This window comes from Perna viridis, chromosome 4, assembly GCF_037379345.1.
Source record: "Perna viridis isolate PV_CMFRI_1.1 ecotype Kerala chromosome 4, ASM3737934v1, whole genome shotgun sequence".
Taxonomy (NCBI): Eukaryota; Metazoa; Mollusca; class Bivalvia; order Mytilida; family Mytilidae; genus Perna; species Perna viridis.
In genome coordinates, this window is record NC_142448.1 from 42906386 (window position 1) to 42933603 (window position 27218).

At 32.4% G+C, this 27218-nt stretch overlaps 1 protein-coding gene across 4 annotated transcripts in view; it reads left to right on the plus strand.

The window, feature by feature from the left end:
* The window catches only part of LOC148620164 (broad substrate specificity ATP-binding cassette transporter ABCG2-like), a 38626-nt gene that overhangs the window by 5346 nt on the left and 6062 nt on the right, over nucleotides 1–27218 (plus strand). For 3 of the 4 annotated variants that reach the window (XM_088580805.1, XM_088580808.1, XM_088580804.1), the window contains 13 exons: nucleotides 966–1025; nucleotides 4149–4263; nucleotides 5169–5321; nucleotides 6668–6825; nucleotides 8465–8616; nucleotides 9342–9422; nucleotides 10356–10373; nucleotides 15127–15187; nucleotides 19135–19243; nucleotides 19755–19820; nucleotides 21301–21386; nucleotides 22854–22943; nucleotides 25310–25434. In XM_088580805.1, coding sequence (XP_088436931.1) covers nucleotides 985–1025; nucleotides 4149–4263; nucleotides 5169–5321; nucleotides 6668–6825; nucleotides 8465–8616; nucleotides 9342–9422; nucleotides 10356–10373; nucleotides 15127–15187; nucleotides 19135–19243; nucleotides 19755–19820; nucleotides 21301–21386; nucleotides 22854–22943; nucleotides 25310–25434 — 1255 coding nt within the window. In that variant the 5' untranslated portion in view covers nucleotides 966–984. The remainder of the gene's footprint in view (nucleotides 1–965; nucleotides 1026–4148; nucleotides 4264–5168; nucleotides 5322–6667; nucleotides 6826–8464; nucleotides 8617–9341; nucleotides 9423–10355; nucleotides 10374–15126; nucleotides 15188–19134; nucleotides 19244–19754; nucleotides 19821–21300; nucleotides 21387–22853; nucleotides 22944–25309; nucleotides 25435–27218) is intronic. The other variant, XM_088580807.1, reaches the window with a different exon arrangement.

Below are 27218 nucleotides of genomic sequence, written 5' to 3' on the forward strand. Positions count from 1 at the left end.
GACCCATATAAGCGTGAACCTTTTTCATGTGCGGACTATCTCCTCACTAGACAGGCAATGTAAAAAAAAAAAAACTTCTTGAAAAGTTTCATTTACATTGTATTTGTAAATGATAGTAAGTAAATTTGGGCCCCAATATCTGTTCATCAGATGCAAATAATTGTTTTTTGACAGTGTGCTGACATAATAAGTATACAGAATTCTGAGCTTGTTTTTTTACAAATTTGACTTTCTCCTTGTATCAATGCCTTTTTGTGTTATTTACAATTGTACATTTTGTAAAAATGTACATTAGAAAAGACATACATGGAGACACCTTTGTCGTCACATATAAGTTTACCCTTTTATTTTAAAAATGAAATTTTTTCTGAAGTTATTTAAAAGATGCCATGGCATTACGTAGTGCTAGCTTAAGAATATTTATGTATTGAGTCAATACTATTAACCATGAACTAATAATGAATAATGAACTTCTTAAAGTATTTAGCCATATTATAGTCCCTCAAAAGTTGAGAAGATATTGTGGTATCTTTTAACACCAGGTGCATGTATAAAAAATGGTTTAATGGTTAATACTATAATATACATTTTGTGCTATTATTTCTTTTTTTCATTCTATGAATCCTGCACTTAAATCGTTTATATTGATCCCATGCCTTACATCTCACCCTATGAGGCTATTTCTCATGTGTTGGTCAAGTGAGTAATGTGTAGGCCTACATGTACATGTACATGATACATTTTTGTAATGGAGAATGTACAAATGTACAAGATACCAATTAAAAAACCAAGTTTCATGGAAAGCCCTGAAAACCATAAATTGTACAGTATATGTACATGTACAAGCACCTTTTGTAATATAAATAAATCCCAATACCCTAGCTACTTCACAACAAATATTTTTTAAAATTTGACTTCGTTTCAGAACTTTGACATGGTTATATATTTTTTGTTGTAATTTACAGTGGAATTTTTAAACCTGGGATGAATGCCATTCTGGGCCCAACTGGAAGTGGAAAATCTTCGTAAGTACATGTACCGATATATCCTTTTTTTTTGGTCTTTTTACGTAGCAGTCTGTATAAAAATCAGACAAGAGGTGATTCATGCATGTCGAAACCCACCGAACTCATTTTTATTTCTTGCTCAGAAACAGTTACTGATCACATAACCAGTCTTAGTTTTTCATTTGGTTGTTGCACTTTTGAGATAAAAATTATATAGATTGTACATGAAATTTGCACTTTGAAAGAGTTATTGTTCTTGATTTAGCTTCATTTGGTTGGTTTTAGTGGGAAATGAATGTATGAATTTCTAAAAAGTGCAGATTGAATGCAGAAAAGATTGTTGTTATGTGAAAGTATGGCATATGTAGACTGAAAAGGCATTGTTTGTTTGGTGGGTTTTTCTTCATAATGAATCACTTTACCATTGGCAGTGTCTGAATTTTATGTGGAGTAGTACTCAAGACAATGTACAATGTATTACATGTATATCTAGGATTTTTCTTTTTCATAAATAGTTAATCAAAAATCATTCTATGATTGGTGCGGTAGTTCCATGGATTGGTTCTAGGACTGTGTAGGCACATTGTACATGTACATGTTGTAGCATCAAATATATGATTTTATTACCCAATTAACTTAATATGAATATGTACACAAGTGCAATTCAGACTTAAGTCTGACGTATCCTTTGCAAGGAGAATGGTCTAATCGTTATTAAATACATGTACATGTTCACTTACATCAGAATGAATTTCCATTTCTCTTCTTTACACAATGGAGGTAGAGTCTCAGTAATTCCACCCAAAACAATGGTGTCATCATTTGAAGATATGTCTGTGTCTTTCCTAAGTGTAAGTGTTTGTAAGAATCAGGCAAAATGGAAAAAATAAAAAACATGCATGTCAAAAACCCACTGATCTGACAATGTAATATCACTCAAGAATGCTGTCTGTATTACAAAAGACCATTTATTTGATCTGGCCATCACTGGCTTTGCTCAGTAATTTTTCAATAGATTGTTAGAAAAAATGAGGTTTTTGACAGCGTTATTTGCCCTTGAAATGTTCATGTTCAGTGCATTTCAAGAAATTGTAACTCAATGCACCATCATGTTTTGGAAAATATTGTCTTTTTCCTTTATTCTGGTTGGTGGAAATAGTCAAATTACTCAATCAAAACGATTTTTTCATACCATGTTTTTCCCACTGCCTGATTCTTACAGAGAATGACAATTAATTTTTTTTTCACCATCTAAGGTACATTTAATAGGGTGTCCACTCAAAAAACAAGCAGTGGGTGGCCCGTGAAAATTTTTATTTTCAAACAATTTTAATCATTCATCTCAACTTTCTCAAAGTTGAATCTTGGTTTTTGAACTGCAAAAGTTAAAGAGAAATAAATTGCATAGAAAGCATTGAAATTCATTCAAAAAGGGAGATAACTCTTTCATTTTTAGCAAAATTTGATTGCATTTTAGGGAGCTTCATTTTCTGAGCCATCCATTGTCGATTTTAAAAAATCTTTGTACTATTGGAATATATATACATAATATGTTCTTTACGTGGGAACGAAACATTACGTGGGATAAAATTTACCATGTGCCACCCAAATCATAGGAACTGTTTGGTTTCTACATAGACAGTCTCTTAATTATTCTGTGGGTTTAAAAAGATTTCAAATATGTACGCAGAATAGAATTGAAAAAGTAAATAATTTTACTCAGGTTTTATTTTTGGTTGCAACAGAGTGGAGTCTCAGTGGAGCCTCCATTTTTCTCCACCATGTAGCGTGAAGAAATTTAAATTCATGCCAACAGAAGTGTAGATGTAAACATGTTCATGATGTTTGATACTACTTATTTGTGGTACATTACTCAATATGATACATTTTTGTACTAGATTATCAAATCTAGAACTATCTTAAGTGTTGGGGCCTATAAGAATCAGACAGTACCTGAAACATGGTATGAAAAAAAAACATCATTTTGATAGTGTAATTTGACTATTTTCATCATCAGAATCAAGGAAAACAGACAATATTTTCCATATCATGCAGGACCATTGAGTTACAATTTCATTGAAATGCACTGAAAAGGAACATTTCTAGGGTAGATAACTCTGTAAAAAAATCTCATTTTTCTAAGATTCTATTGAAAAATTTCTGAGCAAAGTCAATGATGCAGAGATCAAATAATGGTCTTTTCAAATAGATCTCAAATCCTTGAGTGATATTACATTGTCAGATTGGTGGGGTTTTGACATGCATGTTCCTGATTTTTCCATTTTGCCTGATTCTCACAAACACTTGCACTTAATGTAACATATGTGATTTTACATACATTGTGCAGCTGTACAGAGAACCGTGCCTTATACACCAAAATGTCCTTGTCTTTATAAAAATGCAGTGTTCTAGATATAATCTGAAAATAGAGGGGCATCGGAGAAGGACGCTTTAGTATATAATGTGTTAGAGTTACCATTTACCCTCAGTTATGTCAAACTGTTTTTGTACTTCAAGTGGAAGAGTAATCAAGGGAACCAAGGTTATAGCGGTAATCAAAAGAATGTAATCTAGGGACTAAGACCAGACATGGAAAACAGACATACACAACAAAGAACATAAAGTAACTAAAATCGTACATACAAAGTTACAAAAGTAAATGAGCAACTCGGACTCCACTAAAAACTGGGAGCATGGACCAGGTGCACCAGTAGGGTAAGCGTCCTCTACTTTTCTAGAACAGATATGTTGAAACACAACAAATGCACAAGGTACCTGCATAGAACTTAAATACAAAATAGTAAATACTTTTTGAGATCACCGAAAGATCTTCAACAAGTGTAAACACACTTTAAGTAAGCTCTGAACAGCCCGAAGGGAAGTTATCTTTTCAGTGTTTTATTTTCATATAGAGGTGGCTTCAATGACACTGTTAATCAAAGTTTCATCAGGGCACTTCAAAATTTTGAAGATGGGCACAGGATCACTCAGGGTGGGAGTGGAGGGCACAGGTCTTTGAGAGCATGATACTGCATCCTTCATTTTCTATCTAGTGAGGACATTGCAATTCCTTCTACTAGTAGTACATAAGAGTGTATTTTAATTACATGGATTGGAAGTAATTTTTGGGGGAATTTTCAGACTACTAGATGTGTTGGCAGGAAGAAAAGATCCCATAGGACTGGAGGGAGAGCTGTTACTTGATGGATCACCTCCACCTGAAAACTTCAAGTGTATGGTTGGTTATGTTGTTCAGGTATGGTGCTCCTGTTAAAGGAGGAATAAATTAACTAGTATTAGGTAACATGTGATTTTATGGTTTCAACTGGTTATTAAAGATAAGAAAAATTCTGATATTTTTTTAAGCTTACACATTTTGTGTCTATTATATGGACTGTGTGTCTATTTAATTATGTTGTGATCTGCAACAATATATATATATATATATATATGCAATATGAATTTACTACAGGTACATGCACATGTCATGTGCTTATTATGTCTCCCCAACAAAGTGGGGAATATGTTGTTTATAATCTATTTATCTTATTGTTATGATTCCTTAGTCAAATTTATCTTAAGGAGGTAGACCTAGGGTAAGGGATATAACTCATGAAATCAGTGATATGTTTGTATTATATTCAATTTCACCAAACTTTCTCATGCTTTCATTTGAAACAGAATAAAATGAATCCAAGTTAATTAGTTGCTTGCATGAGATTGAAGTATAATGCTGAATACAAACCTTCCAATGATTTTTAAAGAGTTGTGTCCCTTACCCTAGGTCTACCTCCATAAAACAGTAAAAAGTTGATAATTAGTTAAAAAATAGTACACCACAAAGGCTTTCAATCAGTCATATAAAAAATTCCAAAATTGCCCTCATTCCAAGTTGGCTTTCTGTAGAAAAGGAAAAAAATGTTATGTGTTCAAAAGTATTTTGGAGATGTAGAAAATTCATTGGTTCAAACTTGAATTTACTGGAATTTGCCTTCAGAACAAAATCTAAGTTCTGGAACAATATTAGACTTAACAGAAGCAGAAAATATAACAATTGAAATGCAATTTTCCAGTTTCTACTCTTACACCGAGTTATGTTATGCAAACTAATCACATAAGTATCTTTTTATGATAATTATCTTGTGCAATTTTTTTTTTCAGGATGATGTAGTTATGGGAGGATTGACAGTGAGGGAAAATTTTGCCTTCTCAGCTGCCCTCAGGCTTCCAAGTCACGTATCAAAGACTGAGAAAAAGGAAAGAATTGAAAATGTTATCAGCGAGCTTGGTTTAAATGCCTGTGCTGATACTAAAGTATGTCCCACCTTTTAAACTTTCCTTGATATTTTACAGTCATAACACTTGTATAATGTTATTGATTTTTCAATGTTGAAAAGTCCTTATAAATCTGAATATGTTTACAATGATAAAGATACCAGGCAAGTTTTGAACATATTTATGGGCATGACTTATAACATTAATTATACAACTCTCAGCTAGTTGTATTTACATCTTAGCACTCAATAAATAAATAACCTCATTAACATGTAATAAATCAAATTGTAAAAATTGAAAGGCAGCCAAGGGAGCTAATCCTGAGTGGAAAGGGTATTGGAAGTGAAATTGGAACCGGTACGCAACCCTTCCCCCATTGAAATAAGTATAAGCCATTTTGATTCTTACATAACTGATAAATTTCATTTAAGATGCCAGAAAACAAATTATCTACAAACTCTGGATAAAAAAAATAAAGTAAATTTATATACAGTGAAAAAAGAACTATAATAGTAAAATCAGAAAGCTGATTTCCACTTCCAAGTGGAGGGAGGGCTGATGTGAAACATAAAACGAAAATAGAGATTAAGTATGGTGAATATTTCAAAGAGACAACAACCCCACTAGGATGGAAATATGAGCCTTAGGCCACCCTTTGGTCTTCAATGAATGACAAGGAAAATGTCACACCACAGGGTAGGCAGCAGCTGGTCCCAAAATATCATTATACACAGGAACAGCAAAAGAGTTGCCCCCCCCCCACCCCTACATGTCTGTTGACCATGTTTACTGGTACAGTGGGTTCCACTTAATCGCATACCTGTTAATTGCATACTTGTTAATTGCATAATTACTCAATGAACAAAAACATTTCCCATCTTCTTCATGAAAAAAATTCCTCTTATTTGCATAACATAAGACCGAAAATTATCAAATTCCGCTTAATTGCATGAATATTTTTCAAAATTTTCCCCAAAATATACCTAAATGGAATATAATTAGACATTATAAAAGAATATGTATCAGTTAAACATTGAAAATATTAAGTATTTTCCCTTGAAATCATAATTTCTGTGAATTGTATATGTTTTTTTCCTGACAATTAATCTATTGGAATAAATGGAGTCCACTGTATTCCCATTAAAAAACCCAAAGAGTAAGTGGTATACTGGAGTCACCTTTTCTGTTAATCCGTCCTATTTTCGTTGCAGTTATCTCAGCTCAAAATGGATGGATTTATTTCTAACTGGATATCACATGTTGTAAGCGATTTTTAGTGCTGCACTATATCAACTTCCTGTATGAGTGGGGCATGCTTAGTATGAAAATGCATGCAATATCATGTTTTTAATGCGAAATTAAACTAATTATTTTTTAACAATTAGGTTGGTAATGAGTTCTTTAGAGGGGTATCAGGTGGTGAGAGGAAGCGGACTAATATTGGTATGGAATTGATCATCTCCCCTCCTGTGTTATTTTTAGATGAACCAACAACAGGTCTAGATGCCAATACAGCCAACTCAGTTATGATGTTGTTAAGAAGGTATTGTTGTCAACATTAATTTTCAGGGTTGCCAATTTTCTCAGATTCTATCAAGTGAACATATTCTTGGGTATCGATTTTCATTAAAAAAAAATGATTAGCATATGTTATGTCTGAAGTCAATTATTCACGTACTTTTTTTTTGCGGTTTTCTGTCCGCTGTGAAAATAGCAAAAATTACTACACTGCGAAAAATTAGTACTGTATAGTAATTAGTACAAGCACATGTATTTTTGCATTTTGATAGACAAGTACACAGTAGAAAGTGCCACACATGAAAATCATGTAATTTTCAACATATGAATCAGTTAACATATGACAATCATACATGTGTATGTTTACAAGCCATTATTAACCATTTGAGAATAATATGATAAACATATGACTATCATATGAAAACTGTCATGAATTGAGGACTATATGATTTTCATGTAGCCCTTTTGACTGTATGATAATTTTAATGTCTGTATATCTGTCTTTTCTTTCATTTTGGTGAAATTATTTTCTAGAAACTTAAGTTTTTTTTCCCTCTTTACTAAGTTCTTTTATTATGTATTGTGACAATGAGACTGAATTTTACCCACAAGTATTGTACTCACAATATTAAAATACTCACAATTATTAAATCTGACAGTATTGAATTACTTCATGTACCTGTCATTACTGAAGTTTGATTATCACACCCATATGAATAAAATTACAGATAGCTCTTAATGTAAGTAAGCACAAAAAATGACAGCATACAAAGTTGGTTTAATACCTCTGTATAACTATGTTCTGTTTCTTTATTTATTGATTTCAAAGATTTGTTTGATATTATCTCTGTCACCAACTGTGAGAGCAGGGCAAGTAGCTACCCAGCTCTGTAAGTCCGTCATTCTTAAGGGTTACCTAATTTGTGTATTGTTTCACTCAAAAAGAAATGAACCAATATTACTTTGCACTGGGTTTATGTACATATTTTTCTACATTTTAAGCATGATAAGGTCCCTGGTAGCCATATTTGGAAAAATTTTAACAGTGAAAATTGGGTTATAGTATGGTGAATATTGGTTTGGGGTAGGTAGGCAGGGAAATCATTTTTTTTGCTCTTATCTCAGCAACTACTAATCTCAGCCTCCTAATATGTGGTATCCTGAATCAGGTATAGGTCCCATATCGTAGGATCTTATTTCAGGCCTGTCGAACATCTACTATCTATTAAATGAAATTTTGTTATTTCTGTCTGTGTCCCATTATTTGTCACTTTATGTTGTATGCAGTACCTACTTCGTGTAATCTTAAGGAGGTAGACCTAGGGTAAGGGACACAATTCTTACAAATCATTGGAATGTTTGTATTCACCATTTTACATCAATAATATTTAAGCATCAAAGTAACTTTTACTGATTTCATTCTGTTTTAAAGGAAAGCTTGAAAGGCATTGGTGAAATTGAATTTGATACAAACATATCACTGTTTCAAGACTTATGTCCCTTACTCTAGGTCTTCCTCCTTAAATCAAAAAGTAATGTGATAATATCATTCAAACTATGTTAACATACATATTGAAGTTGTTCACCATTGACAAATTTGATTATTGAAGTTTTTTTTTCTATTTTTACCATGTTGCACTTAGGCTTTGTTCACTTTATTACAGGTTGGCATTGAAAGGAAGAACAGTAGTGTTTTCTATACATCAGCCCAGATATTCCATCTTCAAATTGTTTGACAGTTTAATGTTGTTATCTCTCGGGGAATGTGTTTATCACGGGGCATCTCAGGAATCACTGGAATATTTTAAATCTATAGGTATGTAGGGCCAAATTAAAATTAAATTTGTTTCTCCTTACCTCAGTAACCCATAAAAATTGGCCGTACCCGTATAATTTTATTGCCATTCCATGGCAAGATTTCTCTTTTTAATTTTCAAAGCAACCTTTTTCACTTCTTTGATCATGGTTTTGAATGTATCATGTTCTTCAAAATGAAGGTCCATATAAAATGGACTAATGGACTATAGTAGTTCAAAAACATAGTGTATGTAGATTGAAAGAGTAATCAAAGGAACCAAGGTTCTAGCAGAAATCAAAAGAATGCAATCCAGGAAAACAGAAAAAGCACAACAAAGAACATAAAGTAAATAAAATCATACATACAAAGTAACAAAAGTAAAGTGCACCGGTTAGGTTTTGACTTTTCTGCACTTTGTATCACCTCTACCATTTGCAGTTTTTTCAAGTATACATATATACATGTTATGTGTATGTTTTGTATATGCCTGCTGTCTGTAGTAGAACATATATATATATATATATATATATATATATGTGCAGAATCATGTGCCTGCACAAAGAAGATCCAAGGTGGAAAGAAAAAAAAAGGAGTTGGTGGTCCATCTGTCTGTCCTATTCCCAATAGATGGTTTGATCTCAAATTTGATATGTACTTGTATATGCTGTAAGTAGTCAGCATCTTGTACACCACACATGCAGCTTTTTTAGAAATGTTTTTTTTTTACTTGTTTGTATTTGCAGGATATGTTATTGAGGAACACAACAACCCCCCTGATTTTTTCCTGGATATAATCAATGGAGATGCCAATCATATGTCAGAAGGTAATGTAATACTATACTACATATGAGTCAGAGATTTATCTCCCCTTTTTGGTTATCTCAACAGTGCTTATTGAGACAACTTTTGTGAATGAGAATGAATTTTTAAGGTTGAATGGAATGTAGTATGATTGATTTCACTTACCTGTTAATTTCATAATTATCTCAGGCAAATAGGCTATGCTATAGAGCTTGTAAATATCGTAGTCGATTTATTTTGGTCCTCAATTCGTTCTGTTGAAAAGTATTGAAAACTAAAAATCCGTTTGTATATGTTAGTTTGCTTACTTCTGGATGCATCAGTGTGATGCATAGTTACCAGGATTCTTTTTTTAAATTTTTTATTATCATAAAACTTGAAGAGTAGAAATAGTTATACTTTTATCATTGTATTTAGACATAAAAGGTTTTCTTTTATTAGATTGTAATTTTTGAATGGGAGTTAGGGACCCATTCTGGTGAATACACAGGGTTACATGACAAGACTTACAAGCCCTATTAAGGAGGTAGACTTAGGGTAAGGGATGCAACTCTTACAAATCATTGGAATGTTTGTATTCAGCATTTTACATCCATCTCATATAAGCATCAAAGTAACCTGGACTGATTTCATTCTGTTTTGAATGAAAGCTTGATAGGCTTTGGTGAAATTTAATATGGCACAAACATATCACTAATTTCAAGAGTTATGTCCCTTACCCTATGTCTACCTCCTTAAAAGGAATCCATTGTTTTGACTAGAAAAATCTATACTGTAAGTTTGATTAAAAAGACATTTCAGTGGTAGAATGGAAGAATTTGTAGAATTTTTCTAAAAAAAAACATCTTGGTGATGCAGGTGACCCGTGTTCATTTGATTATATGGTTTATGAGTTTTATTTTTAAAATGACATGTTTATGTTAACTTCAAGAAATCATTTCAATTTACTTTTTTAGATGAAATATCTGAGAAAGGTAAAATTGTGTGCTTACTTTCTTGCTTGCATCCGATAAAGTGTAGATTTTCTTATATATCTAACTTATTCATAATGTATACACTACAAGACCTAATAAATAATCTTGATAATTTTCTCTTCACATGCACTGGATATTATAAAAACGAAGTTTAACTTAAGGAGGTAGACCTAGGGCAAGGGAAACAACTCTTAAAAATCATTGGAACGTTTGTATGCAGCATTTTTCATCCGTCTTAAGTAAGCATCTAATTAACTTGGATTGATTTTATTCTGCTTCAAACAAAAGCTTGAGAGGCTTAGGTGAAATTGAATATGATACAAACATGTCACTGATTTCAAGAGTTCTGTCCCTTACCCTAGGTCTACCACCTTAAGTTTTCCTACTTGTTGCCCAAATAGTTTAACTAGTCTTAGCAAAAAGCAGTGGTGGCCAATAGCAATATAGCTGCTTGCTCTATTCAATAGGTAGCAGCTTTCTCTCTCCTGTGTGTTTAAATTGTAAAAAAAAATTGATTGAATTAAGGGCTAAGGGTTATGAGCTATTCTAGATATTCAATTGCTCAAGTTGATTTTTGCACATGAGTATGATTATACACCTACTTTGGTGGCAGACTGAAAATAATTATTTTTGGGCCCATCAAAAACACTGATGGTAGGTAAACATAGAGGTTAAGGTCATCATTATTGAAGAATATTCTTCACTACCATGGTAACTCTAATCAAAAACTGAAATAGATGATGACAAATCTAGTTACAAATTTCAACTTCATTTCCAGTGCATTCCCATGAAATTGTAACTCAGTTTACCAAAGTGATATTGAAAATCTTGTCTTTTTTTCTTGATTCTGATGTAAAAAGTCAAATTAAACTTTCAAAATGGTGTGTTTTTGCATACCATGTTTCACCCACTGCCTGATTCTTATAGAGACTGACACTTAATTTCTTTTAGTAATATAACCTGCTGTTTTTTCAGAATAGTATTGACCTGAAAATGAAACAAGGGTTATGAAGGTATTCAATCAGTGGATGTAAAATATTTCTGTAGCATTTGAGCATGAAATAGGAATAGACTTCTTAGATTTTACTTTTATATTATATATATTTATATTATTATACCCTTACTCAATGCGGTCACATTTTCTGTCTATCCGTCTTTCCGTTACACTTTTTATTGCAGATTTCTCAGCTTCTATTACAAGGAATGCTTAGATATTTGGTATATTATTTTTGCATGATGACTTGTACTGTGTTTCCCTTTCCCGTCGATGAGGGAAATGGTTGAGTGGGAGTATTCTTAGCATGATGTAGTGTGCAGCATCTTGTAAAATTTACCTTGCTGAAATTTTCTGATTGAGGATACAGGCCTTTGACATTACTGCTTATATATTGTACTAATGCACTGGTGTGTGTGTGTGTGATATTTTTTCACAATGCTGTACTGTCAATTTGTAGATCTTGGAGAGCAACTTTACTGCCTGGGGTGGTGTGCTGGCCACAAGTGCTTCAGGTTGTAGGTTCAGTCTCCAGACATGTCACACCAACGACTTTGTAATTAGTAGTCAATAATTCTAAATTGTAACTAGAAGATACTGTTTCTGATTTGTAATTGGTAGTCACTACTTCTGACTTATAATTGGTAGTCACTGCTTCTACTTTGTAATTGGTACTTAATGCTTCTAACTTGTAATTAGTAGTCACTGCTTCTAATTTGTAATTGGTAGTCACTACTTCTAATTTGTAATTGGTATTCACTATTTCTAATTTTTAATTGGTAGTCACTGCTTCTACTTTGTAATTGGTACTTTATGCTTCGAATTTGTAATTAGTAGTCACTACTTCTAATTTGTAATTGGTAGTCACTACTTCTAATTTGTAATTGGTAATCACTACTTCTACTTTGTAATTGCTACATATATTTTGTAATTGGTAGTCACTACTTCTATTTTGTAATTGGTAGTCACTGCTTCTATTTTGTAATTGGAATTCACTACTTCTAATTTGTAATCGGTAGTCACTACATATATTTTGTAATTGGTAGTCATTACTTCTAATTTGGAATTGGTAGTCACTGCTTCTATTTTGTAATTGGAATTCACTACTTCTAATTTGTAATCGGTAGTCACTACATATATTTTGTAATTGGTAGTCATTACTTCTAATTTGGAATTGCTAGTCACTACTTATACTTTGTAATTGGTAGTCATTACTTAAAAGAATAGGCCTGCAGCAGCGCTAAGCTTGTCGTAAAAGGCGACTAAATGGTGCTCAGAACCCTAGCCGGGGGCTAGGGCACTCTGCCCACAGAGCAACTGGGATGTGTGCCCCAGGTGGTGGAATGGGGTACCCCTGGCGTGTTACATGCTGGGGTTGTCAGGCTATAATATGGAAAACCTGACCGCAAACCATAGTGATGCACTGTTTTGGGAAAGATACCACGTTCCTCGCACGTTAAAGAACCCTACTGTGGTATTCTCCCATAGTAGGAACCATAGGGCTCTGCCACAGGAGGCTAAATTGTCCAACCCTACCCACCTCTCCCTGTTTCCAGTGACAATCAAAATTTGTGGACCCCCCATTGCCCTTGTGTCCCATCCTTTTTTCATTTCATCATCATTTCATGTTCATTTTATCATCAATTTCATATTCATCGTCTGAATATAGCTGAAATATTGCTGCTCGGACGTTAAACCCCAACAAACAAACAAACAAACAAATCTAATTTGTAGTTGGTAGTCACTACTTCTAATTTGTAATTGGTAGTTACTACTACTTTTGTTATTGGTAGTTACTACTACTTTTGTTATTGGTAGTCATTACTCCTACTTTGTTATTGGAAGTCACTACTTCTACATTGTAATTGGTAGTCACTACTTCTACTTTGTAATTGGTAATCACTAATTCTATTCTGTAATTGGTAGTCATTGCTTCTAATTTGTATTTGGAAGTCACTACTTCCATTTGGCATTGGTAGTCATTGCTTCTAATTTGTATTTGGAAGTCACTACTTCCATTTGGAATTGGTAGTCATTGCTTCTAATTTATAATTGGTAGTCAGTCACTACTTTTCTGCCAACTACACAGCATATAAGACATAGACTGAAGGCTTGTTGGCTTAGATCGGAATATTGTATCCAAGTGGTATGACATCTTCCTGTGGGTAGTTGCTTCTGTGAATTGAGTACACTAATTCAGTTAAGTATGTTGATCTACTACAAAGCAGTTTTTTTTGGTTTTTTTTGAGTTTTTTTTTTGCCTAGGTTTTATATATTAAAATTGACAGGAAGTTTGTCGTCAACAGGCATCCCTTCCAATTATAGACAAACAGATTAACCTTACTCGGTCAACGACTAAAGCCAGTCAAAGATTATTTGACGCTGATTCACAATTTGTCAATTCATTTAATTATTTACCCCTTCCCATTAATTTTCATGGGACGTGTCAACTAGATTATGATATATTACTGAGTCAATCAAAACTGACAACCTTTGGTCAAAAAGGTAAACACAACCCAGGCCACTTGCACTTGGCTATCGCAGGGCTTCAGGGACTTAAGGTCATGAGTAAAACACTGTTTTATCGACTTTTTGTGTATGGCCATGGATAGTAAATTGTAAAAAATTATCAAACCAACATTAAAGTACAAATTCGGCCATGTAATGGATCTAATTCATGACCCCAAGTCCATGTGGTGGCTATATGCAAGATTAATAGCTCAGTTAAACCATACGATTTATTCAAAAACTGATTTACTTTCTAAAATAATATACTCATTAATCCAGTAAATATTGTTTACCCCATCAGGAAATGTCTATAACACTTCAAAATGCAAGAATTGATCAAAGAAAATGAATGACTTTTGAAACCTTGGGCATCACCCTAGTGTTATCATGTAGTATAATTTATGAACTGGTGCTATGTAACATGTATTTTGAATGATATTATGTGATAGTTCATGTAGCAATATTAAACGCTTCAAACAATAAATAAAGACTTTGATACTAACATAAGGTTGAGCTTTTATACTTCCGTCAGCATGATGTTGAAGAACTAGTCCATATCAAACTCAGACACTGCCTGTGGTAAGGTGTATCATGGTGTAGAAAAACCCATAGATGCTTTTTTGGTCTACATATGCTATATTTTCATGTGACAATAGTCCTTTCTGTATTTAGATCTGTGCTTTTGAGAAAACTACACTTTGATCTCCCATTAAAATCAACCAGATCAAGAACAGTAACTCTTTCAAAGCGCTAATTTCCTGTACAATCTTTATTAATTTGATCTCAAAAGCACAACCCATAAATGAAAAACTAAGACTGGTTATGTGATCTGTAAAGGTTTCTGAACAAGAAATGTAACTGAATTCTATGGGTTTTTTACATACATAAATCACCACCTGTTTGATTTTCTAGACTGATAACTAATTTCTCCTCTTTACATGGTGGAAGATATATTGGCTCCACTATGTCTCAATTGAAAATGAAACTGGGGTAAAATTATTATGATTTTCACTTTTTTCATTTTTTTCTTTGTACTTGATTGAAGTCCTTTTTGAAATCCCAGCATTATTATCTTATGATAATTTACATTTGATAGCCATATAATTTTCATTTGTTAGTATTGGCTTGGAAACACATGATAATCATGCATTAATCATATGTTCAAACATATGATTATCATAGCATGCTTGATTCATATGATAAGTTGTCTCTTTTAATTTCTTATTCCAAAAAAATTGTAATATTTTGCAGCAGTAGAAGATGTTCATAAAAAATTGGTGAAGTCTTACAAGGAATCTAAAGTATATTCAGGGTATGTAATCAAAGTCTACACAATCATAAAATACTAAAAAGAAGATATTATTTCTCTTAACATGCTTTATATTTTTATGTGTCAGTAAAACATCTTTTCCGTTGTATAATGGTATCAGCCTGTTATTGTCCTCTTTTGTGTCGCCCTGTGCAGGTCCGGGTGTTAAGAGAATAGGCCTGCAGCAGCGCTAAGCTTGTCGTATAAGGCGACTAAATAGTGCTCAGAAACCTAGCCGGGGGCTAGGCGCTCTGCCCACAGAGCAACTGGGATGTGTGCCCCAGGTGGTGGAATGGGGTACCCCTGGCGTGTTACATGCTGGGGTTGTCAGGCTATAATACGGAAAACCTGACCGCAAACCATAATGGTGCACCGTGTTGGGAAAGATGCCACGTTCCTCGCACGTTAAAGAACCCTGCTGTGGTATTCGATAGGAGTAGGAACCTTTGCGCTCCGCCACAAGAGGCTAAATTTCCCGACCTTACCCACCCCCCTTATTCCAGTGGCAATCAAAGTTTGTCGACTATATTGTCCTTGTGTCCCATCCTTTTTTTTTCATTTCATGTTCATTTTATTATTCATTTCATGGTCATTGTCTGAATATAGCTGAAATATTGCTGCTCGAATGTTAAACCCCAACAAACAAACAAACATCCTCTTTTGTGTCCATTATAGATAAATTGAGGAAAACATATCTGACTGTTCTTTGAGACATGGCAGAAAGCTCTTTAGTTTTTGAAGATTTTTGCCTCCCCCCTCCCCATTTTGAAAAAAAAAAGAGGCTAAAAGAGGGGGAAAGTGTTATCATTAGAATTGATAGAAAAAGTTAATTGTTAATTCAATTTGGATGATTTCGATGTTAATATGTATCTTTTGAAATTCTATTATAAGTGGTTTTTACCAAGTAGACTTATATTTAATCTTTTTTAGTTAGAGATACAAAATTGTGTCGTTAAAAAAAAAAATCTACTTTTTAATATTTTGTCCAATTTACAAAATTGTTCTTAATTGGATTGTAATGAAAATTCCTGCCTGTGTTTTATAGTGAGATTTCAGATATCTCAAACTGTTACTGAGTTATATAAGGGGCCAAAGGGGCCATAAAATTAAGCTTTTTTATTTTTGGTCTAATATTGAGAAAAAAACTGTATTTTCTTCTTTTTTTGAGGTTAATTTTGCATTTTTGATTCCTCTTCAGTAATGAGTGGTTTTAATTATTTCTTTTATGGACATGGTAAAATTAAGATTTAAAAAAAAAATGTAAAATCTTAATTTTTTAGCTCACCTGGCCGTAGTGCCATCACTGTGTCCGTCGTCGTCATCGTCGTCTTTAACAATTTTTCAAAACTTTTCTTCTCTGACATTTATTGACCAATTAGAACCAAACTTGGTATGAATGTTCCTTGGGGTATCCTGCATAGAAATAATGTGGGGATTTTTGATCCTACAAAAAACATTTCCACCATTACTAAAAATAGAACATAGGGGTCAGACAGTAGTTCTTTGCGTAGATCTCCTTAACCGTTAGGTTGAGCCAAATTCTGACATTAGGTAAAAGTATTCAGCATGATGAGATCTATCTGCTGGCAAATTTTCATTTTAATCTGTTAAGCCATGTTGGAGTTATTGCCCTTTTTTATAATTATTTGTTGTTTTTAATGTTATTTCTTTAAAAATCTTCTTCTCTAACACTACTTGACCAATTGGAATTAAACTTGGGATGTATGTTCCTTGGGATATACTGCATAGAACTGATTTTGGGATTTTCGATCCATTGAAAAACATGGCCACTGTTACTAAAATAGAACATAAGGGTCAGTTAGTTGTTTTTTGCATATACAAATGTATCTTCAAAACCATTAGGTTTAGCCAAACTCTTTCATTGCTGAAACGATCCTTATTATATGGCCTTCAAAAGTCTTTAGGGTTCAAAGTTGTCAGGCCACTCCTTGTAAGAGTTATTGCCCTTGAAAGGTGAAAAATTATGTGGGTTTTTTTGTTCAATATCTTGAAACTATGGGAAAATTATGAGTGATGGAAAGAAAGTTTCAATTGTTGAAATGATCCTTATGATAGTCCTACCAAAGTCTTTTTGAGTCAAAATTGTTGGACAAATCCTTGTTAAATTTATTGCCCTCGAAATATAAACTTTAACTAGGTGAGCGATACAGGTTCCTGGGAGCCTCTTGTTTATGTAGAGAGAGGAGAAGTAGTTTGCATTATATCAAGAATAATGGTAGGCTGAAGAAAAACTTATTTGTCAGATGAAATTTCGGAAATTTTAAAAAAATAAAATGGGTAGGGAACATCTTCGATCTTGCAGAAATTTAATCACAGCGCAGTGAATGAAAAGTCACATGCATTTTTGATTGACTGAAATTTATAGACCAGGATAGGTCTAACCATACCATTTAGTATACTCTATTAGGTTAATATGTCCTAGATTGCATTTCTCCTGTCTGACTTATGAGATGAAATCTTCAAGATCAGGTTATAAATTTTAAATTGTCATTTACATGTATCTTTTCTGTGGTTTAATTCATGTTTTATTACTTTCCTTGAAATGTCGAATTCGATAGCAGTGTCTTTTAAAGACAATTTTTGACGATATTTATACCAATTTAAATGAAAAATGTAGGAGTTCATTCAATTTCTCGAAGATTATATTGAAAAATCATTGAAAATTTTCTACAGTGAAAAAAAAAAGTATAGATTCTTTGGAAGCATTTTACTTAAAGAAATGACAGAAAAAAACAAATTGCATTTTAGATGGAAAGTATTAAGTCAGCCTGAAAACTTGTAGCTCTACTTTATATGAGGCTGCAAATATTCTAGTATGAATATCTTCTTAATGTGCTCGTATAGGTAATTTTGAATTTTATTGAAAATCTACTCGTGTTTTTGTGAATTTTTATATTTCTGTTAAGTAAATAAATGTCAAATAAGTGCTCTATTCTTGGCTCTTGGCAAGCAAATTTCATGATGGGTAAGCTACAGTAAGAGTTTGCCCTTATGGATACCTAACTTTTGATGTTTTTTTTTCTGTTCTGCATTTGAGGGCAAGTAATCTTCTCTTCAGTTCAGTTTAGACAAAACTTGGCTGCTATATCAGTAGGGCAAATGTCATAATTTTTACCCCTGGTATATCATACATTTTATTATATAGATAGCAATGTTTCATCAAATGTTACCAGTGTAATAAATTTTGATAATTCACACTGTGAAATAGATTCGGTAATTTCACACTCGGACTTTCTCTTGCTAAAACGTCACAACTTTAATATCAATCCGCCAATCACAGAATGTCAAATTTATGTTGAAAATACTGATAAAGTATGAAGAAATTTATATAATAAATAGGATAATCAATTGGTAATCGTGAAGAACCAAAATATGATCACTCGAATCAGTAACGCATTAAGATTTAACTTGTGCCCAGAACAAGTTCCCCACACTCGTTGAATCTAGGTGCTCTTCGGCACCTGTGATAATATTTTGATTATTCAATCTTTCCAATTAGTTATCCTATTATAATTATTCAGTATCATTAATTTTTATATACAGTAACTCATCCTGTAGAAAAAAATTATGTGTATGAAAAAATTTTACTTTGTAAGAGGATACTTGCCTTAAAATAATATAAATGTGTCCTTAAATGTCGTATTATATATTATGGTTGATTTTCAAGGTAAATTTCTCTCTCAAGGGTAAAAAGACCCCTCCCAATTAATGTCCAATCAAATGTCAAAAAAGCAGATTTCACAAAACCCCTATCTTTCTGTTACCTTTCATATAGTCTCATTAAAAGCCCATCTCACTTCCGTCCCAGTTTTATGTTTTGCTGTGTGTTAATCTTGATATATGGAAAAATGGGGGATATTGGGGGGGGGGAAGTAATTTCCAGTACAATAACTACTACTCAATAAATATTTTTTTGGTAATTAATTTAGGCTTCAAAGTGAAATGAAACCTATCTATGACCAGCACCAGAGGGCTGTTGCTGGAAACACAGTAAAAGTTTTACCAAAGGTTGATTATGCCACTTCTGCATTTACTCAGGTAATAAGCTAGTGTACATTGATAGAAAATTTAATGCTAGAAGTATAGATGGTATTCTCTTTGTGAGATTGCTCACATTTTTATCTAGTCTCATTTTATACAGTCATAAGATTGAAACTGATGGACAAAATGTTAAAAGGTTTAATTCTACCAAATTGCAGAATAGGAAACTCACTCAAATTCTAGCCAGTCCTGATTACAACCTGATTACAATTTTTCAATAGATTTACTATATGGTTATATAGATTTTTGCTAAAATTAGCCAGCCCTGCCAAAAAAAAAGCCAGTCTCGGGCTGGTGGGCAGGCTGCTATTTCTAACTCTGCAAATTGGTATATTTGAATTAAGGATAGACATCTCTTAATTGAGGTATGCATTCTTTCCCTCTAATTTATTTTCATGGAAAGGAGTGTGAGAACCTTGAAATTAATTTTGAATGGCCTTTTATGGTTTGGTTATGAAATTGATTGTTATTGTTCCTAATTTACATGCTTTGCTTCAATTCTTTTCAGTTCACAGTTGTATCACGTAGAACGATTTTGAATTTACTGAGAAATCCTCAGCTCTCAATTTTGCAGGTAAATTTATACTTTAGTAGATTAGATAACATGTCATATAGACTGACATTTCATACCAGCTAACATGGGGGTTGTATATGAAGTGCCAGTCCCAGTAAAATTAAGGCAGTGGGTTTAACATGGTATGGATAAACCCTCCACTTTGACAGGACAATTACACAGCCATAAATAATACACATGAGAATTAAATGGAGCAACATATGTTTTACATATGTGATTATTTTTTCTGTGTCCACAAAACCTTTATAAACCAAACTCCTTTTTTGGCTGAAGAAAGTGTTTGATTTATGCAGGTTCTAATTGAATAGATATTTAAAAGAAGAATTGTCAAATCAGTTTGGTTTAGACAAGTATTCAGTTTATTTAGAGTTCAGTTTAGACAGGTTTCATTGTACATATGATTTTCAGTTGATATACTCATGATCTGATACTGAACCTTTTTTTTTATCACTAACATATGATTATCTTGTTTACCAGTCAATATCTACAAATGAGAATCTTAAGGTAATCAAAGGATTATCATGTGTAATTTATCATGATAATGACGCATATGAATCAAGCAACATATGATAATCATTTGAAGCACTTTTGGGTTTGTACCCTATATATCTGATCAAAATCGGGCAATGAACATCAGATATGTTACATGAAATTCACATTCAATTGCAAATGAATGATTTATAGTTGTTGCTGTTTTTTATAGTTAAATTAATAATTTTCTATGTTTTCTGTGTTTTTTAAATTTCCCAATTTCTATATTGTCTGGCAGAGATCGTGGAAACTAAGTTTTGTATGTGTTATTTGATATTTGACAGCTCCTAGACCCTTCCCCTCGAATGATTAGTGGGTTTATACTGCAATAACCTATTCTGTCCATTTATTGTTTGCATTTTCATTACCGACTCCTCAATTTCTACTAGACTAATTTATGTATTTGAAATATCGCATTATTTCTTTTTTCATTTTTTTGTTTTGTTTTGAGATAAAAAATTTATAGATTGTACATGAAATTTGAAATCTGCAATGATTTGGCTTGACTTGGTCTATGTAGAACAAAAAAGCATTGTTTTTTGGTGGTTTTTTTTCTACATCCTGAAAGACTTCTACCTTTGGCAATGTCTGAACTTTATATGGACTGGTACTTAACTAGACAATTAATAGAGAGATATAAATTTTGCATTGTGAGATACCTATACATGGTAGACATTTTTTTTTTAATTTTCTTAGATACTTTGTATTTAAGTAGCAGTCCTCATAAATAAGAATTAAAATTCTTCATGTTAATTGACCAGTTTTAACTACCTTAGACATTTCAAAAGGTTTTGATCATTCAATCAAAGGAAGACCAACTCTTTTCCACGAAATCTATTATTTGACTCGCTGTAAAGTTATGTATCAGATTACAATTCATAACATATTTTATAGACTACTGCAACTTTGAACTTCACACTTTAACCTATGACCTATTTATATTCCTTAGTGGTTTGTGTTGATTATCTTTGGTCTAATTGTTGGTGCTATATACTGGAAGATTAAAAAGGATTGTGACTCAGGAATCCAGAACAGGTTAGTAAAACTCATTTTTTAAAAAGAGTAATCAAGAGAATCCAGATTTGAGCAATAATCAAAATGATATATCCCAAGGATAAAGACTAGACAGAGAAAATAGACACACACAATAAAGAACATGAAATAACCAAAATAACACGTACCAAGAAACAAAAGTAAATTAGCAACCCAGACTCCACTGAAAATGTGGGTATGGACCAGGTGCACTGGTAGGGTAAGCCCTTTGTGTGTCTAGAAACATCCGATGAGTTGCTCATAAACTGTAACCAGAACAAAACTCTACTATTTACAATCTGAAGAATGAAGTAGTCACCCATGATTTTTCTTGAACTACTCTAAACTAGTTAATGAAATGGTACATACAGAAGTATTGTAATGCATTACCGGTATATGTGCCAATGGTATTTGGTTGTTTGTTAATTTATTAATTTTCCCTTTGTTTCTGTGCAAAATCAAGTTGATTATTTTTTTTTTATTGAAAGTTATTTCTTAAAGCTGCTATAGCTTTCAAATAAAATGCATTAAATACATGAAATACCCTGTAGGTGTTGATATATTGTCTTGCAAGACAAAAAGTCAGCCTAGATCAAATTTGTATGCATGTAACTTCTGGTGACCTGAATTCACACATTCTGATTGCAAAGTGAAAGTGGTTAATCAACGGCAAGGAAGACCTGTTTCTTTGACAGACTCAAGCCGAAAAAGAAAAAAAAGTTTGAATATAATGCAAGGATCCTTTTGTAATTTACCTATAGTGATATATTATGGCATTAATGTGGTCAACATTTGTCATTATTTATTTGAAAACTAATCAAGAAATAGATGAAATGAAATATAACAAAACGTGTTTACCTGTGTATCTTTTATAGCTATTTTTAACTAAGGTTTAAGTATGTTGAACCCATGTGAATGTCCTATTGACAGTTTTCGGAAGTAATGGCAAAAATAATTAGATTAGAGCTATTGTTCTTCTTTGATTTAAAAAAAAAACGTTGTTTTCACAATACTCTGTAGGTATTATTGACATTTATTGCTTCAATTGCATTACTACCATCGTATTTCATTGAACAGCAAAATTCGGTAGAATCTAAACTGAGCAAATTTGAAAGCTAATGCAGCTTTAATTAATTTTCATGATTTTTCTTCTTCTGTTTTTTTTACTGTTTATTTTGAAAAAGATTTTCTGACTAAAGTGGATCAATATTCAATTTGGCAAGTTAGTAACCAAAAGAATTAATATATTCACAATTTTACACTATTTTCATCTAAATGTAAGACTTAATTTTATACCCCCACTTATTAGAGTATAGAATATACTGATTTCTCCTGACAACATGAATGGTCACTCTGTCAAGGGATGATTAACTCTATTTCCTGTGAAGTTAACAATATTATTTGCTGTAATGTGGTAAGATTTGATCGTAGATTTGATATATTTGGTATATTTGGTTTGATTTTTTACAGAGTTGGAGCATTTTTCTTTATCATTATGAACCAAGTATTTGGTAACTTGTCTGCTGTAGAATTGTTTATCAAAGAAAGGGCTATCTTCATGTAAGTATACTTGTAAAGGATGGGTAATAACAAAATTACCAAACAGGTAGGCAGAAACTCTACACAGTAGTCAAAAGAAGGGATGTCCATATACATGTAGCAAATGGCAATATCAAGGCAAATATCTGAACATTGGAAACAAACACAATGGTTTTGGGTTTGTAAAGGTGTCGTTGTTATGAACATTGCTACATTTTATTATTTTATTGTACCCCCACAAATGAAGTTTTGGGGGGGGGGGATATGTAGGTTTCACCCTGTCTGTCCATCTGTCTGACCGAATTTTTTCTCAGCAACTTGCAGCATTGATATGAAAGTTGGGATGTACATGTATTATAACCACAAGGAGATATGCATACTGTCAGGTATTTATGTTTGGAAGTGACGACGGTTGAACTTAGCGCTTTTCTGCACATGGATACACCGTAATGATCCATGTGTTCATGATGACAACCTTAGGCATTTTTCAGCAAAACTATTCTCATGTTGTCTGCAACTCCTCCTTATGAACTTGCAGGATTGTTATGAAACCTTGATTACAATATTGAGATGTGCATATTGTCAGGAATTCATGTGTGGGCAAAAATTATAGAAGTGACGGCTATTTGACGACATTTTTCAGCAAATATTGGTCTGATGCGTTGTCTGCAACCCGTCCTCCACAACTTGCAGGATTGTTATGAAACTAAATAGGGTGTTAAATTACCATATATGATGTGCATATTGTCAGAAATTTATGTTTAAAGTAAATTTGCAGTTGTATACTGTCATTGTGTTGTAGACAAAAAAATACTGATTGCGGATTGGAGTTGTGTGTCAATAGTGCTTAGTTTATCCCCCATAAAAATTGTGTCCAATATGAATCGTGGGTCCACACTGGTACAGAGATCAACAGGCTGAGAGGAATATTAGCCCTATTAGGAACAATATCTAGTTTTGTCTGATTTGTTTTTTTATATTAGTATACTAGTGTCATTGTTCAGATATAGTGCTGCAAATTTTTTTTTTCGGGGAGGGGGGGGGATGTCTGTTGCTGTCTGAATTATAGAAATTAATAGCATTTTGATTTTGACAGTAACATGTTTATATATGTATCATTAACTTGGTTCATGTCAGGGTGAAAGTACATGGACAAATCTCTCAATGGACTTTTCTTTCTTTGTTTAATTAATTTTTTGTGTGTTTTATTTGAATGTAGTACCTTTTATCTTTTGAATATGGCTATTTTTTAAATATATTTATTACTGTAAACTGTGAAATTTTCGTGGCAGTTTTATTTTTGCTGTTTATGTACCATGATTCGTAGCATAAAAATTAAACTCGCGAATATTTTCTTTGAAACAAATTTCAGTACATTTGATGAACAATTCCAAATTTAAAACTGCACAAAGCAGACTTATAGCAGACACAGTGAAAAAAAGATGGGGCGAAAATTTCGTATTTGCTCTATACTAAGGCACTTACCAACTTATATTATTTTCACTATCATATTAGTCAGGCACCAAATTCAATGTTTATCTTATAAAATGCACTGTGCAATCATAAGAGTTATTGCTGGGATTTAAACTAAATTCAAATGAAATTTTTACCTAAATCCTAATTGCAAAAATATGATTACAGTGAAACCTGTGTAAAATGAACCGCTTTTAAAATTTAAGTAGCTGTCTTTGTAAGAATCATGCAAAATCTGAAAAATGTGATACACCCCAAAAAAGGCTACATATTTTTATTTTTGTTATTAAGTTTGTTTCATGGGTCTTTATTAAGAAATGTGTAATTATTTATTCCAATCTGTCTGCTATTAGAAGATAATAAACATTGAAAATCTAATAGATTCTATTGTATTTGAGTGTCATTTACAGAGTTATCTCCCTTAATTTTGAAATCTACAGTGCATTCTATATAATTTTTTATCTCTTAAGAACACGGGTTATATGAAAAAATGAATATTAATTTCTGTTTACTATGGCAATTTAAACAAAATATCAAAAATTAAAATATGTAGGCTTTTTAACCATGAATCACATTTTGCATGATTCTTAGCTGGAGTGCTACTTAAAGATTTGTGTGGTTTAGACAGGTGTTCAATTTACTAAGGTTCAAAATACATTCAGATTGATACACATAAACTTTAATATTGTGTCTGGTTTAGACAGGTTTTTTGATTATTCAAGGTTAGATTTCAAAAGGTTTCACTATAGAATCATTTACTGGCTACAGACTTCGGTGGTTCAGCACAAACCAAAACAGTATGAATTTTAGTACAGTGTCTGGTTTGGACAGGTTTTTCTTTGTTTATTCAGGCTTTGGTTAAGATAGGTTTCACTGCTTAATTGTTATCTATTTGATATTATTATATTTTTCAGGCATGAAAATGTGAGTGGTTTTTATAGAGTATCAGCCTACTTCATTTCAAAGATTATCTGTGATGTTATACCCATGAGGTTGATTCCAGTTGTGTTGTTCTCTACCATCACATACTTCATGCTTGGTAATTTACTGTTTTAAGATTTTATCCACAAATATGGATGGTTACCATATTATCAGTTATAAGCTCAGGAAGACTCTTCAATTGATATGTCACTTATAAAATGGGTGATGTCGAATGCCCTAGTAGACATGGGACCAATTTTTTAAACTTCCCTTTTGTACCACATGATTTGCTGACAATCATTTCCTTTCAGACTAAAATCAGTCCCTCACTGGTTCTTTGTATAGATTACTGTTATGAAGACTTGTCCTCTATTTATGTAGAAGGTGATTCATGTATGTCAAAAACCCACCAAATTCAGTTATATTTCTTGTTCAGAAACAGTTACTGATCACATAACCAGTCTTAGTTTTTTATTGGTTGTTGTGCTTTTGAGATATAAATTATATAGATTGTACTTGAAATTGGCACTTTGCGAGAGTTATCGTTCTTGATTAGGTTTCATTTTGTTGATTTTAGTGGGAGATAAATGTATGAAAAAAGTACAGATCTGAATGCAGAAATGATTATTGTTATGTGAATGTGTAGCATATGTAGACTGAAAAAGCATTGTTTGTTTGGTGGGTTTTTCTACACCATGAATCACTTTACCATTGGTAGTGTCTGAATTTTATGTGGACTGGTACTTAACAGTATAGCTATTCAAAATTACCTCTGACCTTTTAGTTTTTAACTAATGTTTTCCAGCTGAAACCTGCAGATAAAAGAGTAACAAAAACATTATGTTAAAAGAAAAATCACAATTTTATGCTGAAAGTTTGGAATGATTTGGCAAATGGAGAACAAATAGAACATGTTTATATAACAGTTTAAAATGAAATCTCAATTGATTTTTTTGTTATATGCCCATCTTTGTAGACCATCTTTGTCTGTTTTATGGTATGCCTGTTTCTCTCTTTCCAAAAGTGCTCAAAAATGCTGAAAACAATTGAACTTGTTTTCTTTTAAAAGTGAATTACATTTTTTGTGTGTATGAAAGTACAAGATCTGATCAGATAAAAAAAAATACATTTTGTGCATTGTATGAAAGTACAAGATCTAATCAGATAAAAAAGAATACATTTTGTGCATTGTATGAAAGTATAAGATCTGACTAGATAAAAAAATACATTTTGTGCATTGTGTGAAAGTACAAGATCTGACTAGATAAAAAAATACATTTTGCACATTGTATGAAAGTACAAGATCTGACCATTTTGTGTGTGTATGAAAGTGGAAGATCTGAATAGTTAAAACTGAACCTTTCAATCAACACAATAATTAGAGATGTACTTACTATTAAGTAACACTCCAGCTTAAGAATCATGCAAATTCTATAATATGTGATACACCCCAAAAAAAAAGGCTACACATTTTTGTTTTTGTAATAAAGTTGCTTTTTAGGTCTGTGATGAAGTGTTTAGTTATTCATTCCAATCTGTTTGATTTTGGGAGATAATCCTCATTGAAAATCTAACAGTTTTTATTGTATTTTAGTGTCATTTTTATAGTTATCTCCCTTAATTTTTAATTCTCCAGTACATTCTGTATAATTTTATCTCATAAGAACAAGGGTTATATGAATAGCCACATGCTAGATTCTGTTTACTTAATAATAACATTTACAACAAAATATCAAAAATAAGAATATGTAGGCTTTCCAACCATGAACCACATTTTGCATGATTCTTAGCTGGAGTGCTACTTAATAATACACATTAAAAATATTAGGCACCATGTTAGTATGATTTTAAGGTCTTATTTTTTGTAGAAATCTTTTGTAGAATATTTACAATTGTCCACGA